The 17,154-nt window shown below is 43.5% G+C and overlaps 1 protein-coding gene and 1 pseudogene across 2 annotated transcripts in view; one reads left to right on the plus strand and one right to left on the minus strand.

Annotated features, from left to right (window-relative positions):
• The window catches only part of ZMYM5 (zinc finger MYM-type containing 5), a gene marked incomplete at its 3' end in the record, with an annotated part of 54,422 nt that extends 42,330 nt beyond the window's left edge, over window positions 1–12,092 (minus strand). The window contains exons 1-3 of the mRNA XM_081083589.1: window positions 11,149–12,092; window positions 5,920–6,418; window positions 5,586–5,679 (exon numbers count right to left, since the gene is read on the minus strand). Coding sequence (XP_080939715.1) covers window positions 5,586–5,679; window positions 5,920–6,327 — 502 coding nt within the window. The 5' untranslated portion in view covers window positions 6,328–6,418; window positions 11,149–12,092. The remainder of the gene's footprint in view (window positions 1–5,585; window positions 5,680–5,919; window positions 6,419–11,148) is intronic.
• A 1,095-nt stretch (window positions 12,093–13,187) lies between these two features.
• LOC308513817 (catalase-like) lies at window positions 13,188–15,825 on the plus strand (annotated as a pseudogene). Its single transcript has 2 exons — window positions 13,188–13,293; window positions 14,294–15,825. The product of its transcript is annotated as a catalase-like (transcript).
• Window positions 15,826–17,154: the final 1,329 nt, after the last annotated feature.

A 17,154-nucleotide genomic window follows, 5' to 3' on the forward strand; every position in this document is an offset into this window, starting at 1 on the left:
AAAAATGGGGACACTGAAATATCAAAGAAATACATGGCAAGTCTTGTGGTTTTAACTCCACATAAGTGCTTGTATGTACATAAGATGGAATTCTTGCTTACATAAATACACATCTAAAATTTAGGGAATAATTACAAAACAAAAAATATTTTAAACAATGAAAGAAATAAGCAGAACCAAAAGAATAATTTTCAATGGATATTATTTCTTTTCTTATTATAAAATTTCTTCCCTACTTTGGTTTCTTAAAATGTTTTTATTAATTTTCAAGAGAGAGAGGAAGAGAGGGGGAGAGAAACATCAATGTGAGAGAAAAACATCAATTGTTTGCCTCCCGTACAAACCCCAATGGGAACCAAGCCACAACCTAGATTTGCACCTGACCAGAAATCAAACCATTGGCATTTTGGTGCATGGATGACACTCAACCAACTGAGCCACACCGGCCAGGTCTGGATATTATTTCCAATCTTCAACATCTTCTGCAATTACTTGCAAGTTTAACACATCTTTCTTTCTTTTTTAAAAAAATATATTTTATTGATTTTACAGAGAGGAAGGGAAAGAGAGTCAGAAACATCAATGAGAGAGAAACATCTATCAGCTGCCTCCTGCACACCCCCTACTGGCGTTGCGCCTGCAACCAAGGTACATGCCCTTGACCAAAATTGAACCTGGGACCCTTCAGTTCACAGGCCGACGCTCTATCCACTGAGCCAAACCGGTTAGGGCTAACACATCTTTCAATATAGCAATCCTAAATTTTTATAAAATTATTTGACAAGCTTAACTATCAAACAAAAAACAAAAGGTGTACATGGTAGTAAATGGATAACAAACATGAGTGAACAATTCATAAAAATGTTTGCAAATATACTTTCACAAAAGTTCAGTGATATTTAAGTTAAATCAAGATACCACATTTTTAGCCCAGCTGGCATGGCTCAATAACTGAGCATCAACCTAGAACCAGGAGGTCACAGTTCAATTCCTGTTCAGGGCACATATCCGAATTGCAGGCTCTATCCTGTGTGGAATGTGCAAGAGGCAGCTGATCTATGATTCTCTCTCTCATCATCGATGTTTCTATCTCTCTCTCTCCCTCTCCCTTCTTCTCTGAAATCAATGAAAACATATTTAAATAAAAAAGACAGCACAGCCCTAACTGGTTTGGCTCAGTTGGTAGAGCATCAGCCTACAGACTGAAGGGTCCCAGGTTCGATTCCGGTCAAGGGCATTACCTTGGTTGCAGGCACATCCCCAGTACGGGGTATGCAGGAGGCAGCTGATCGATGGATGTTTCTCTCTCATCGATATTTCTAACTCTCTATTCCTCTCCCTTCCTCTCTGTAAAAAATCAATAAAATATATTTGGAAAAAAAAAAAAGACAGCACAGTTTAGAAAACATTAAATAACATTCCTACCCCTGCGGGAAGCTTACAATATGAAAACAACAGTTATAAGAAAAGTAATAGTTTCCTGTGGGAGCAATTTTGTATTAACCATCTAAAGCTTTATAAAATATGCTGACATTTTGACTTAGCAATTCCATTAAAAAAACTTACCTCAAAAAAAAAAATAAGATAAGGAGATTAAAAATGGCAGCACAGGGAGGGTTCTCTCCATTTGAAATTCTATATGGCAGACCCCCTCCCTTAATTCAGCCAAAGGGAGAGTTGGGGAAGTAGGGAACTTAGAAATTCAGAAACAGCTACAAAGACTTGGGAAAACTATCCTTGAAGTCCACAGATGGGTTACTGACTGATTGCCCATCTCTCTAGGAACAGCTGTGTACCCTCACAAGCCTGGGGACCAGGTTTGGGTAAAATATTGGAAAAAGGAACCCATACGCCAACCTGGAAGGAACCTTATCTAGTTGTACTAATCACCCTCTCAGCTCAGTTGCAGGACTGAATACCTGGATCCACCATTCCCGTGTGAAAGCAGCCCACCAGCTGGACAATCAAGCATCTAGAGTAGAAGATGACCTCTGACCTGAACAAGCCCCTGCGGATCATCTTCAAGACAGCGGAGGATCCGGCTGACTGACCTAACTTTGGTATTTCTGAATACGAGTGTTGCCGGATCCCCAGACTAATACCGGGAGGAGAACTTCTCTGCCCTTGTTACTCCGAACTACTATTATGACCCCCTTGGGGAAGATGATGAAGACTCGGCATGCTACACCCTCCTTTTCATCGCCCCCCCTTCAGCAGGAAATAGCTAGAGCAGTTCGAGACCTTAGCCCATCCTGAGGGGCCCGCCACAAACCCCATTCTAACTGACTTGGGTGGAGCTACAAAGCCCACCCTGAGGGGACCACAAGAAGATATATATCAAAACCTTCCCACATTTGCCCAGCCAGTTTGGGTCAGTGGATAGAGCAGGGGTGGGCAAACTTTTTGACTCGAGGGCCACAATGGGTTCTTAAACTGGACCGGAGGGCTGGAACAAAAGCATGGATGGAGTGTTTGTGTGAACTAATATAAATTCAAAGTAAACATCATTACATAAAAGGGTACGGTCTTTTTTTTCAATAGTTTTATTCATTTCAAACAGGCCGGATCCGGCCCGTGGGCCGTAGTTTGCCCATGGCTGGAATAGAGCATCAGCCTGCAGACTGAAGAGTCCCAGGTTCCATCCCGGTCAAAGGCACATGCCCAGGTTGCGGGCTTGGTCCCCAGGAGGGGGCATGCAAGAGGAAGCTGATCAAATGATTCTCTCTCATCATGAATGTTTCTATCTCTCTCTCCCTCTCTGAAATCAATAGAAGTATTTAAAAACAAAAAACAAAAAAACAAAAAACCTCCCCACATTGGCAGTTCAGGCTTTGGATCAAAGTCCCCTGGACTAGCAGTGCTGTGTAAGAAAGGTTTTACTTTCCTAATTCCTCTGAGTGCCGGCTGTCATTCTCCTAGGTCAGTGGTCGGCAAACCGCAGCTCGTGAGCCACATGCGGCTCTTTGGCCCCTTGAGTGTGGCTCTTCCACAAAACACTGGCTCTTCCACAAAATACCGACTTCTGCGCATGGGCCACGAAGTTTCAATCGCACTGTATGTGCACGCCTGCACGTGGTATTTTGTGGAAGAGCCACACTCAAGGAGCCAAAGAGCCGCATGTGGCTTGCAAGCCGCGGTTTGCCGACCACGGTTCTAGGTCATTCGCCACAACACTAAGGCCACTCAACCGCTTGCTAGGACGTGCACTGACCACCAGGGGGCAGTCAACCTGTCACCAGTCGCTATGATGTGCACTGACCACCAGGGGGCAGATGCTTTGACCAGTAGGTTAGCTTGCTGCTGGGGTCCAGCCAGCCAATCAGGACTGAGCGAGACATGCTGGGCACGCCCTGGAGCCCTCCTGTGGTCCATCCAGCCCCGACTGTGCATTGGTGGGGTTCCTTGGCCTGGCCTATGCCCTCTCACAACCCGTGACCCCTCAGGGGATGTCAGAGAGCCGGTTTCAGCCCAATCCCGCATGCCAAGACAAGGGACTCCACTGGTGCACGAATTAGAGCCAACAAAAGTCCTGGTCCGATTGCTTCACAGGGGAGTTTTACCAAACCTTCAAAGGGAACTAAAACCTATCCTCCTCAAACTATTCCAAAAAAATCCATGAGGAAGGAAAACTTTTAAGCTCTTTTTATGAGGCCAGCATTATCCTAATTCCAAAACCAGATAAAGAGACTATAAAGAGATTTACAGGCCAATATCCCTAATGAACCTAGATGCTAAAATCCTCAACAAAATATTAGCAAAACAGATCCAGTAATATATTAAAAAGATCATAAACCATGACCAAATGGGATTTCTTCCAGGTCTGCAAGGCTGGTACAATATTCGCAAATCAAAAAATGTGATACATCACATAAACAAATTGAAAGACAAAAATCACATGATCAGCCCTAGCTGGTGGCTCAGTGGATAGAGCATCGACCTGCGGACAGAAGGGTCCCAGGTTCAATTCCAGCCAAGGATACATGCCTGGGTTGAGGGCTCGATCCCCAGTAGTGCAGGAGGCAACTGATCAGTGATTCTCTCTCATCATTGATGTTTCTCTCTCTCTCTCTCTCTCTCTCTCTCTCTCTCTCTCTTCCTCTCTAAAATCAAAAATATATTTTTAAAAAATAAAAATAAAAAAAATCACACGATCATATCAATAGATACAGGAAAAGCTTTTGACAAAAATCAAACACCCTTTTTAAATAAAATCTCTCAGCAAAGCAGTAATAGAGGGAGCATATCTCAACATGATAAAGGCCATATATGACAAACCTACAGCAAACATCATCCTCAATGGGCAAAAACTAAAACCATTTCCCCTAAAAACAGGGATGTCAGTTTTCACAACTCCTTTACAAGATAGTACTGGAAATTCTAGCCAAAGTGATCAGATAAGAAGAAATAAAAGGCATCCATATTGGAAAGGAAAAGTAAAACTATTATTATTTGCAGATTACAGGATATTGTACATAGAAAACCCTAAAGACTCCACCAAAAAACTACTAGATTTAATAAATGAATTCAGCAATGTAGCAGATAACAAAATCAACACTCAAATATCAGTGGGTGAGCTTCAACCTATGAACAAGGAGGTTATGCTTTGATTCCTGGTCAGTGCACATGCCCAGATTGCGGGCTCAATTCCCAGTGCAGGAGGCAGCTGATCAATGATTCTCTCTCATTACTGGTGTCTGTCTCTCTCTCACTTCCTCTCTGACATCAATAAAAATATATTTGAAAAAGAAAAACCCCACGTGTCATGAAAAAGCCACAAAAAGGATTTGCTAAGTTTTAAATAACTATCATTATATCTTAATTTTTTCAGAACAAGACTTTCAAAAGTATAGATCTCTGAATTAAAGCAAGAAACCTTTAAAATTAAGCAATAAAATGATGATTTAAAAATAAAAATCAGAGACAAGCAGTCTCAAAATAAACACATTAAGCAAAAATTGAAATTTCAAGTTACATAATTATAACTCAAATAAAAGTCAATTACTACATTATATTACATTATATTCCCCTTCAGTTCAATACATCTTTTTGTTGTGGTTAATCTTCACCCAAGGATATTTTTCAATTGATTTTTAGAGAGAGTAAAAGGGAGGGCGAGGGAGGGAGAGAGAGAGAAACATCAATGTGAGAGGGACTCATCATTTGGTTGCCTACAGGCCAGGGATGGAGTCTGCAATCTAGGTACATGTCCTTGACCAGAATCAAACCCAAAACCTTTCAGTCTGTGGGCTGATGCTCTATCCACTAAGCCAAGCTGGCTAGGCCAACACACCTTTTTATTCTATGATTTTTACATTAAAATAGACACTAGTAAACAAGGTCAATGATAATGGTTATGGAAGTTTTCAATTAAACCACTTTAGATGTAAACTACAATAGGTATAATAGATTAAATTTCTGAAAATTCACAGACCAAGTAGACTGCACAGTTTTATTAAGTAAAATATGCTATCATAACCTGAAAGTCGAGAGAAAGAAAATATTTCACATATAGAACATAAATGAAATGGGTTGTAAAAATAACAGCCAACAGTTTTTTCACTTGGGGTAGATCACTCATGGCTTACCAGGACTGTGATGAGTCGCAAATCCTCCTTTCTGAAATTCATTTCCTGCCACATTCATCCTACCAGGATTAAAAGGTCCTACTGCAGTCTTGGTCTGTGAAGTTAAAGATGGGGTGTATGTTTGTATATTAACACCAAAATTACTTGGCTGAAGTCCTTTAGTGACATCTCCCAAGTTGGTATTCTATAGTGATGCTACAAGTGTAATAATTAAGTTCATATCTTGCCCATCATTCAGAGAGCTTATACCTGTTTCTAAGGCTCTTAACACTAGCAATCTGAATTTCAGAGTCAATTCTGTAGTGATAACACTATTACCCATTCCTACATTTACCTTTCTTCTTGAAAGACTGGAAGTGGAGAAGTCCACATCTTTGGTTCTGTTTTTAGTTCCTGGAAGTCCCCATTCAATAAAACTGAAAGAATTTTTTTCCCCTCCATTTGTTTCTATGTCCTCTTCATCATCAATAATAATAGTCTCACTTATATATCCCTTTTGAGAAGCCAAATCTCTTGAGGAAGGAATTAGGGAATCATTTCCTTGTAGTTTTTCATTTCTTGATGAAGCAAATATAAAATTTTTTTGATCAACTATTGCTGAAGAAGTTGAAGGAGGATGTATAGATTCAATAAACACAACATCATCATCATTGTCTTGCACCGATGAGTTTCTCGATCTATTAACTAAAGTACTAGGTGGATGACCAAATGAATTTCCTACGTCCGTGAGACTAGTTGCCATGGCTTTACTCCCTAATAACACAGAAGTCTGTTCAGTCAAGTCGAATTCTCCCACTGAACATGTGTCTATGACAAAAAACAACAACAACAACCTGTAAGAGACAGAAAAAGAAAAAAAAAAGTTATAGTATATTATTATTGCAAGAACTAGCACAAATGAAATTTTTAATTCTATTCTTTATGTGATTTTAATCTAACATTTTGGGGAAAAATTGGTCACCATTCTGTTTATCCTCTTCCATTAATGCTTCTTCACAGTTCGATAAAATTTATACAATTTTTGGTAGTCCCTAAAAAATGTTGTTTTTAATTAAATTTACTGGGGTGACATTGGTAAACATGATCATATAGGTTTCAGGTGTGGGGTTTTATGCTACAAGATCTGTATATTGTACTGTGTGACCACCAACCAAAGTCAAATCTTAAAAGAACATGTACTCAGTAGAGTAATCCTTCTTTAGCATCAATAGGTTCTGTTACCTGAAGCAAAACATGTAAGGAAACCAATTTTACCATAGGCTGATTGATATAACCATAGGATATAAACAACAGCTGGTTCCTACAGCATCTCATCAATCTTATAATGAAACATTTTTTTAAATGTTTTATTAAGCTATTACAAGTGTGTCTTTATCCCCCCATTATCCCCTCATCCCCCCAGTCTTGCCCTCACCTCACCCCCTGTTGACCTCATAATGAAACATTTTTGAGGACCTACTGTACTCAATTACCTACTCACCCTTTATAGGGAAAAAAATACCTGTCTTCCTTTGAAATAAAAAACAGTAACGCCTGTCCAGCGTGACTCAATGATTGAGCGTTGCTCTATGAACCATGAGGTCACAGTTCAATTACTGTTCAGGGCACATGACCGGGATACAGGCTTGATCCCCAGTGTAGGGCATGCAGGAGGCAGCTGATCAATGATTCTCTCTCATCATTGATGTTTCTCTCTCTCCCTCTCTGTTCCTCTCTGAAATCAATAAAAATATATTTTTTTAAAAAAGAACAGAAAACAGCAGTAAAATAATTTATCAAGTACTAATAATCCACACTCCAAATATAATCAATCTACTATGTATACTATCTGCTAAAATGACTGTCATTGTCCAATCCCTATTTCCCTAGTCTTTTGTCATTTTTTCAAATTCTCTACTTCCAATATAACTATATGACTGAATCTTTCTGAATCACTTTTGCCCTTTTGTGCAGGAATCTTCAAACATCATGCTGTGTTTTCCATGTATAATTCTATAAACCCCATGATACAGTGGGGCCTTGACTTACGAGTGTCCCGACTAACGAGTTTTTTGAGATACCAGCTGTCTCTCAGCCGATTTTTTGCATTGAGTTGATAGAGTAATTTGAGTTAACGAGCTCCTTAACGAGCTCGGTCTCCAACGAATTAAACTCGTAAGTCAAGGCGCCACTGTATAGACATAATTTAATCAATTTTACAGATCAGGAAAGATAAGCTAATTAAATTGTTTTTGATAAGCTCAAATAGGACTTTAATTCCAGACTCCAAATTCTTAACCACTCTGTTATATTCAACAAACACTTCTTTGTACCTACTACGCACTTGGGTATGACAAAGGAAAGAATCTGGCCTTAGCTGGTTTTGCTCAGTGGACCAGAGGACCAAAAAGTCCCAGGTTCGATCCCGGGTCCTGTCTGGGCGCTATGAATGGCAAATAATCAATGTGTCTCTTTTACCTCGATGGTTCTCTCTTTCTCCTCCACTCCCCACCCTTCTACTCACTCCAAAAGTCAATGGAAAAAATACTCTTAGAAACAAAAATAAAAAGTACCCTCAATTCTTGGGTGAGGATTAAACAAAGAATCTGGAGAAGTGAATAATCAATAAAGCGAGGCTCTTGCAAGTTAGATGTGGATATGTGCACAGGTGGCAGTGACATTGATCTTGAACAGAAATCACCTCTATTTCAAAGGCCAGAGAGAAAAAAGTAGGCATAACTGGAATATATATTAGTGTAGAAATGATAGGTGGAAAACTTAGGTAAGTTTATCCATGCTGGCTTCAATTTTCTTAGCTAGAAACTCGAGAGTGAAGGAGGTGGGAACTGTATGGGTGTTTAAACATCTCATACTGAAATGCTAAGTAACATTTCTATTCTAAAATTCTCCCAAGTAATTTAATTGATAATAGTTATAGTTATGTAATAGGTGCTATGTCAATAATATATTTAGTTAATGTTTACATAAGGTAGGAACTATTCTTTTTTTCCCACTTTACCCATTAGGAAACTTAAGACTCAGAAGATAAGGAATCCACATGGCCTGTCCAAGTCTCTAATGCTGAGAAGGATAGAGTCAGGATTCAAATCCAAGAAATCTGACTCCAGAATCTATCTCACAACCATTATGTTATATGCAATTAATATATAAAACAATTTTTTAAAATCATTTCTCTTTTATTACAATGAACTAGTTCATTTAAAAAAAAAGTTAACATTCAAATAAGTCTATTTCAAAGATGCAGAAATAATGAATCTAAGAGACCAGTATAGAAGGGTTACAAAATAAACACAAAAATTGGGATCATGGTCAACACTTCTTCAGTAAACTTAGTATGTGGTTAATTTTCAAAGGCAAGAGGCAATAATTTAGCCTCAACTGAGTTATGAAATATAAGAACTGTTATATACGAACTCTCAGTCCTTTCTTCATTTGAATAAATGTAAAACAGAAAAGAACAATTTCTGGAAAAGAGCTATAGTCAATTGCACAGTAGACTCTTGTGGCTGCTATGTCCTAGGACCTACCTCAATCTTCTCAATGAAAATACAAAGGACATTCTTTATGTTCAGCTCACTGCAGTCACCTACCTCTGAAAAAAGTTTAAGCCCTAGCTGGTTTGGCTCAGTGGATAGAGCGTCAGCCTGTGGACTGAAGGGTCCCAGGTTCAATTCCGGTCAAGGGGACAAGCGGGGTGGGGGGGGGGATGTTGCCAGCTCGATCCCCAGTAGGGGGCGTGCAGGAGGCAACCGATCAATGATTCTATTTCATCATTAATGTTTCTATCTCCCTCTCCCCTCTCTTTTCCTCTCTGAAATCAATAAAAATATATTTTAAAAAAGGAAAAAAGTTTAAGTATTCACCTATTTTCAAAATCCCAGATAATAAAAAAGTTAACCACTACTAAAAGCCATTGTGTATTTAACCATCTAACAGTTTCTTAATTCCATAAACATAAGACTACAGAAAAGTTTCTACTATTTCTAAAATATTATTCAAAAACAGAGAAAACATTATGGATTTAATAATTAGCGGTGACAGTGAGTTTTGGTTTTCTAAACTGTAAACTAAATGGGGATAATATATGACTCCAAGGGTTTTTTGTTTGTTTGTTTTTTAATATGTTTTATTGATTTTTTACAGAGAGGAAGGGAGAGGGATAGAGAGCTAGAAACATCAATCAGCTGTCTCCTGCACCCCCCCAACCCCCCTACTGGGGACGCGCCCGCAATCAAGGCACATGCCCCTGACTGGAATCGAACCTGGGACCCTTCAGTCCGTAGGCCGACGCTCTATCCACTGAGCCAAACCAGTCAGGGCTGACTCCAAGGTTTTTATTGAAATAATTGAACATGCCTGGACCATATGAAAGACTGCAAACAATGTTAAATCATTGTGCATGAAACAGTATGTAGACAAATCTTTGGCCTATATCCTAGGATTTCAACAATTGTCTAATTAATCTTAAACATTTTCATAACTTGTGGTATCTCATTCATCTACAAATTAATGTTTAATTGAATTTAGTTTTGTATGATACAATGAAAATTAATGTAAAATCAAATAATGTAAAATCAAAGAAAAATCTACACAGAGAAGGTTGATAAAATATTTTACTATCACTATACAAAAAGGAAGAAACTGAAGCAGGACTCAAATACAAATCTCTAGTAATGGATAAACCCCTTGCAAAGTTAACAGGATGTCTACTTAGGGGTAAAGATAAAAACTAACACAAGCATATATATATATATATATATATATATATATATATATATATATATGTACTTTGCCCAATTATACTTAGTTACTTATAGTAACATCTCGTCTCATAGTTGTTTTTATAGGCATGCCTTGGAGATATTGAGGGTTCAGTTCCACACTACTGCAATAAAGCAAATATCACAATATTTTTGGCTTCCCAGTGCAAATAAAAGTTATGCTTTCACTGTATAGTAGTCTATTAAGTATGCAACAGCATTATGTCTAAAAAATGTACATAACAATTATATATAAATGTATATGTAAAACATAAAACTTGCCATTTTAATCATTTTTAAATGTATATCTTGGTGTCATAGTTTTTTAAAATGTGCTTTTTAAAAGTTGAAAAAAGGCACTCTACCTCCTCGGAGTACACCTGTGCCTTTCCATTCCCTTCCTTTCCCACTCTCCCTCTCCCTTCCTTTCTGAAATCAATAAAAGTATTTTTTTAAAAAATGAACACCAAGTAGATTACTTTCTGGTAACAAGGAAAAAACATTCATTTCATAATGGAAGGATCTGGTCGTCACTATCAATTCAGTGGTCAAGCTCGGAACTATGTATTGTGACAACTAGACTATCTACCTCCTGATGTAATGCTGATTGGGAACCAGAAGGGTACATAAAAACAAATTTTCCTCAAATGAAAGACAGACACATACAAAAAATAGTCTTTACATGAACTTTAAAACAAAATAGGAGAGCCAGATTTTGTTAATCCAACAGTAAACAAAAAGAAATGTTTGTATTCATTGGAAAGAAAATAATATTAAATACAAAACCTGTAAAATAGAACTACCTTTAAGTCCTATTTTGGAACTTTAGAGAATATCAGTGGTATTAAGCATCAATGGCACCCACTCCCAGCACTTGCCCAGGTGTTTGCCTGGCAGGGCTCTTGTGACAGGGTCCATCCAAGCAATTAGCTTTTTGCCTTCAAGATAACAGAAAGATAAATCACACAGAACAACATTGTACTATTGCACTCAATGTATGAAACAGAAAAGCAGGGTTAAATTACTCTTAAGGGGGATATTTTCCTTCTTAATTTCTGCCAAAGCGTCACCAGACTGGCCAGAAAGTAATTCCTGGTCCTAGAAGGAGAGAAAAGATGAAAAACGGTTTAGTTACAGCCAACCTGGACGCTGTACAATTCCTACCCTGCAGGGGGACATAGAAGAAAGGCGTTCAGGGCTCTTTTGCCTTCCCCATCCCCCAGGGAAGCAGGGAAACCAGAATTTAAAAACTGGTATCGCACCACCAGACAGAGCTGCGTCTGTTCCCTCAAAGTACAGGATGGGGGGCGGAGGCACCCGGCCAGCTCAAAGGACGCGAGGGGGCAAACGCTGCTTTGACGCCAGCAAGGGAAATGGAATGATGGCATTACCTCCCAAATGGACCCACCCGCATCACTCCGGGCGCCCGGGTAGGGGCTGCAGACGCCGCCACAGAGCTGAAATCTCCCACGTTGGTCCCGAGCGTTTGCCCTGGGTCCGAGACTTGTGACCCATCCCCGTCCCGTCCGCCACGAGAATGCGCCCCATTAAGAACTGAAGGGGAGCGCAGAGCAGGCCCTGGAGCGGACGCGGAACGTCGCCCACAAAACTGGGGACCCCAAGCTCTGGCGCAGCCCAGGGAGAGTGGGAGGACCGGGCGCCCCTCCCCAAACGCTCCCCCGACAGAAAGGAAAATGCCAGAGGCGTCACTGCCCGGCGTCCTCACCCGGCCCACCTGGCCTGGCCCGCGAGCCCGCAGCCCTTAGGCCGCACGGGAACCCGACTAGTCCCCTGGGCCCGACGCCCAGTGGCGACAGCAGCCGCGCCGCAGCGGTTAGTCCCGGGCCGGTGAGAGGCTCCCGAGGCCTTCCTCGCCCATCTCAGCCTCTGGAGGCTGTCGGCGGGCCAGGAATGCAAAGGCCGCGGAGATGAGCCTCACCGGTTCTGGCTGTGGCTCCCCTTCCCCGACCCACTCCCCAGGGCGAACGCACCAGACACTCCAGGCAGTCGCGGGGTTACCGCTGTGTGAGCGGGAGGCGGCGACAGCGCGGCCATGCCGGGGCAGGCCCTGCCTCCCTGGCTCCCAATGGCTGCAGTGGAGGTCCGGCCCGGGGCGCGTCCATTGGCTACATCTGCCTTCCTTCAGGAATCCCTAGAAGGGATGGCCCGTGAGGCTGTCCATCATGCATCGGTCCCACCCTCGGCTTCGCTTCCTCGCCAGCCCGCCCGGCCACCTCGTTCCTCCTGCCCCGCCCCAACCTGGTCGGTCGGGCCTGTATCCTGACCCTGTTTTGCCGCCTCCTGGTCAAGAGCTCGATCCCTGGACTATGGGCAGGAAGTTGCTGTGTCCGGAGAGTCCGAGACACTGAGGCCGGACCGCTTGCCCTCGCTCGGGCCCGGGCGTCCAGTCCGCCGCGGCGGTTCCCAGCATTTTGCCCGGGGAGGGACGCTGCCTCGATGTGCCCTACGCCCTCCTGTCCAAATCCTGGAGGCTGCAGGCCCCGTGCGGGGCAACGGGCAGGAGTAGCCCCGGGCCAACGGGTCGGGCGACGGGCGAAGGCGTCCCCGAGCGATCTGGGGCGGACGCACGTCCACCCGCGCCTCATCCCGTGAGGAGCACCGCCGCCGCCCGGCATGGCTGCGGGAGGAGACGGCGTCCTCCATCTTGTCGGGACCACTCGGAACCGGGTCTGTGGGGCTGGGCGACGTGTCCCCGGGCTGACTCCGCTGCGCCGCGCTGTGCCGTTCGGCCAAGGGACAGCCTGCTCCCAGCGTCCGTGTGGGGCCCAGAGACTGGAGACGGCAAGGAGACCCAGACACCGCTCCCTTCCCCAAGGCCAAGATGGAGGCCCTGGGGGCGCCACTGGAGCCGGTCCCGCTGCGGGTCTCTGGGTGCCGCCGCCGCCCGCCTGCGTCTCCCCCTAGCGGCGGAGTGGGATTTAATGGAAGTTGGTCAAACACCATTTGATCATGTCTTGAAACACAGATAACATCATTTAAGTAAAAAACAGATTGAGCCCCAGTTGATTACTTCTGAGTACTTAGGATAAAGACAGGTTTATTGAGTTAACAGACGCAAATCATCTAAGACAAAAGCATGTTCATAGGTTGATGAGAGTCCTAGGTTTCTTGTATACACAGTGCTTTATTTCATGGACATTGCTAATGTCACCAATATTTTATTATTGGTTGGAAATAAGCAACAAAACGTAATTCCAACATTTTCATAACTGTTTTAAATTCTAGTCATCCTTCTTGTGTTAAGCACCTGTAAATGCAAAGCCAGAGGTAAGTTAAGTTGGTAGAGAAAAGCTCTGTAGATATAATTTAAAGTAAGGGCTGTCAGAAACTTTAAATTGTTAGGTTAAGTAGCCACATGTCCTGTATTTTCTGAAGTACTGCCTTGCTCACTGTTCTCTGGAATTTGATACTCTTCAAAGATGAAAAATTGATAACATTTCTTTTCCCTGATAATGGTGATTATCAGAGAATGTTGAAATTTTAAGACAACAGTTGAACAAAATAGATCCAGAGACAGAAGCATGGAACAGACTGACGAATCTCAGAGAGAAGGCAGGGGTGGGCGGGTGGGTGAGGAGAGATTAACCAAAGAATCTATATGCGTATATGCATAACCCACGGACATGACAACAGTGTGGTGAAGACCTAGGAGGGTTGGTTGGAGGTGGAGGGGGTCAGTGGGGAAAACAAGGGGGACATCTGTAATACTTTTAACAATAAAGATTTTTAAAAAAGAAAGTGTTCATCTGTGGTAATATATACTTCAATAAATTGAATGTCACACAAAATTCATTTCCTAAATACATTTTCTTATATTAAGATAAACAGGGGCAGTAGCCACGTTGGCTGCAGAAGGTGGCATGAGCCGAGGCCTCCTGCAATGTTCTGCAACCCAAGCCTGACGTCATGAGGGACTCCTGGGACCAGCCAGCGACCAGATGAAGCATTGGAAGGAGCAGTGGAACACGCAGAAACCTGATGTCCTCATCTCTGGGGCCGGTATTCCAATAGGGGACAAACTTAATATTATGACAACAGGGGCCCCTCCTGGTTCAAGCTGTGGTTTTCACCGATGAAATGGTTCACTTTGACCGGGAGAGGATTCCTGAGAGAGTCATGCATACTAAAGGAGCAGGGGCTTTTGGCTACTTTGAGGTCACACACAACATTTCCAAATACTCCAAGGCGAAGGTGTTCGAGCATATTGGAAAGAGTTTGACTGCAGTTCAATTCTCCACTGTTGCTGGAGAATCGGGCTCAGCTGACCCTTGTGGGTTTGCAGTGAAATTTTACACAGAGCTTGGTAATTGGGATCTTGTTGGGAACAACACCCCCATTTTCTTCATCAGGGATGCCATATTGTTCCTTCACCCACAGCCAAAAGAGAAACCCTCAAACGCACCTGAAGGACCCAGACATGGCCTGGGACTTCTGGAGCCTGCGGCCCGAGTCTCTGCATTGTCTTCTTCTTGTTCAGTGATCGGGGGATTCCAGATGGACACAGGCACATGAATGGATATGGGTCGCATACTTTCAAGCTGGTTAATGCGAAAGGAGTGGTCGTTTATTGCAAATTCCATTATAAGACTGACCAGGGCATCAAAAACCTTTTGGTTGAAGATGCAGCAAGACTCTCCCATGAAGATCCTGACTATGGGCTCCAGGGTCTCTTTAGTGCCATCGCCACAGGCAACTACCCCTCCTGGACTTTTTACATCCAGGTCATGACCTTCAGTCAGGCAGAAAGTTCTCCATTTACTCCATTCAATGTTACCAAGATTTGGCCTCACAAGGACTACCCTCTTATCCCAGTTGGTAAACTGGTCTTAAATCGGAACCCAGTAAATTACTTTGCTGAGGTTGAGCAGTTGGTTCGACCCGAGCAACATGCCGCATGGCATTGACATTGAACCCAGCCCTGACAAGATGCTTCAGGCTGCTTTTTTTCCTATCCTGATACTGCCACCGCCTGGGACCCAAGTACCTTCAGATCCCTGTGAACTGTCCCTACCTTGCTCGAGTGGCCAACTACCAGCATGACGGCTCCATGTGCATGGTCGACCACCAGGGTGGTGCTCCCAACTACTACCCCAACAGCTCAGTGCCCCAGAACAACAGCCGAAGTTCGCCCTGGAGAGCAGCACCTGCATCTCGGGGACGGGTGGCGCTACAACACTGCCAATGGTGATAGCGTCTCTCAGGTGCGGACGTTCTATACGAGTGTACTGAATGGGGAGCAGAGAAAACGCCTGTGTGAGAACATCGCCGGCCACCTGAAGAATGCCCAGCTGTTCATCCAGAGGAAAGCGGTCAAGAACTTAAGCGATGTCCATCCTGACTATGGGGCCCGCATCCAGGCTCTGTTGGACTAGTACAACGCCCAGAAGCCTAAGGTCGCGATTCACACCTTTATGCAGCATGGGTCTCACCTGGCTGCAAGGGAGAAAGCTAACTTGTGAGGGTTGGAGCCCTGGTCTGGTGCCGAGTTGCTCTCTGCCTGTGAAGCAAAGCATGGAATTCATACCCGTTATCCACTGACGCACTCACCACTGGATAGAAGATTCTGCTGTGCTAGATGTGCAAATGCAAGTCTTTCAGATGATAATCCAGTTTCCATAGCAAATCTATATATATAAAACCCTAATATGCAAATATAGTGGGGCCTTGACTTATGACTGTCCCGACTAACGAGTTTTTCGAGATACAAGCCATCTCTCGGTCGATTTTTTGCTTTGAGTGGCGAGCTAAAATTCGGGTTACGAGCAAGCTTCAGATACCCCACTGCTAGTTGGCGCAGCGAACTTCACAGTGAATGCCACAACATCAGCCCAGCATCACGTGTCTCACTCGTTCACAATTGATTTGACATATGAGTAATTTGAGTTATGAGCTCCATCATGGGATGAATTAAACTCGTAAGTCAAGGCCCCACTGTAGACTGAACAGTGGAACAACTGAACAACTCGTCTCTATGACATGCGCTGACCACCTGGGGGTGTGCATGGAACATGGCGGGTGTCGGCTGCAACAGGATGGTGGAGCAGGTGAGCAAGGGCGCCAGACCAAGGCAAGGCACCAGTTGCTGTCATCAGGGTGAGCCTCTGGTGATTACTAAAAATTCTTTGCTCCCACATGCCAAGGTCCCGCCCAGCGCTCGCACCCGCTGCCAGCACCCGGCACTGTTCCCGATCGCTGGGTGCCATCAGTGGGTGTGAACAGTGGCTGCTGGCCCCTATTACCCCTGAGGGCTTCTCTGCCCCCCCCTGCTCCTGAGGGGCGATGGGGCAGCAGCCACTGCTTGCACCTGCTGATGGCGCTGGCCCCAATCGCTCTGTGCTGTCAGTCAGTGTGAGGGAGTGGCAGCGATGAGAGCAGGGCTCCCAGCAGACAGGGGGCCAGGGACTGCAGCAGGAGGGGCCGGGCAGGGGCGCAGAGGATGGGCCAAGACCTGTGCCTGTGCCCACCACAGCCTCGTGGCCCACAGGTCCTTTCAAGGTGCACAAATTTGTGCACTGGGCCCCTAGTTATATAATAATGGCTTTTAATGAAAATGAAAGGGACAATGAAGGTTAGGGCTTAGGAATCATTTAAAAGAAATGTGTTTGCTTTTGACAATTGGTTGGATTCTTCACTTGAAATGATCAGAATGAAAGTTTCTAGCAGAAATATAATTTCGTTTGGTAAGAAAAAAAATCTTGGTGAAATTAGTATGTTTACATATCAACTCATGGCCTATTATATAAAAATATGGTTGCTATATATGAAGAAAAGATAATCCACTCAGAATT

Source organism: Myotis nattereri (assembly GCF_964212035.1).
Source record: "Myotis nattereri genome assembly, chromosome: 2".
NCBI lineage: Eukaryota > Metazoa > Chordata > Mammalia > Chiroptera > Vespertilionidae > Myotis > Myotis nattereri.